At 57.9% G+C, this 216-nt stretch overlaps 1 protein-coding gene across 1 annotated transcript in view; it reads left to right on the plus strand.

The window, feature by feature from the left end:
• The window catches only part of LOC119588476 (kynurenine formamidase-like), a gene marked incomplete at both ends in the record, with an annotated part of 7,191 nt that overhangs the window by 559 nt on the left and 6,416 nt on the right, over positions 1 to 216 (plus strand). Inside the window, 1 exon segment of the mRNA XM_037937125.1 lies at positions 38 to 174. Within this exon segment, the coding sequence (XP_037793053.1) occupies positions 38 to 174 (137 nt within the window).

The following is a 216-nucleotide window of genomic DNA, read 5'->3' on the forward strand; positions in this document are numbered from 1 at the left end:
TTGCTGTCTTTCCCTTAATCCTCGTTTCCCCGCACAGGTTCTCTCGACATGGCCGACAGCAAAGGCAGAGGAAACCGCTCTTGACCTCGTGAAGGGGGTTGTGACCTTCAGCGGCGTGTTTGACCTCCGGCCGCTTGTCGGGACGTACGTGAATGACCCTCTGCGGCTGACGGAGTGAGTGGCACTCGATTTTCTGCCGTCTCCTCTTCCTTCCAG

The sequence above is a fragment of the Penaeus monodon genome, chromosome 24 (genome assembly GCF_015228065.2).
Source record: "Penaeus monodon isolate SGIC_2016 chromosome 24, NSTDA_Pmon_1, whole genome shotgun sequence".
In the NCBI taxonomy this organism is placed as follows: Eukaryota; Metazoa; Arthropoda; class Malacostraca; order Decapoda; family Penaeidae; genus Penaeus; species Penaeus monodon.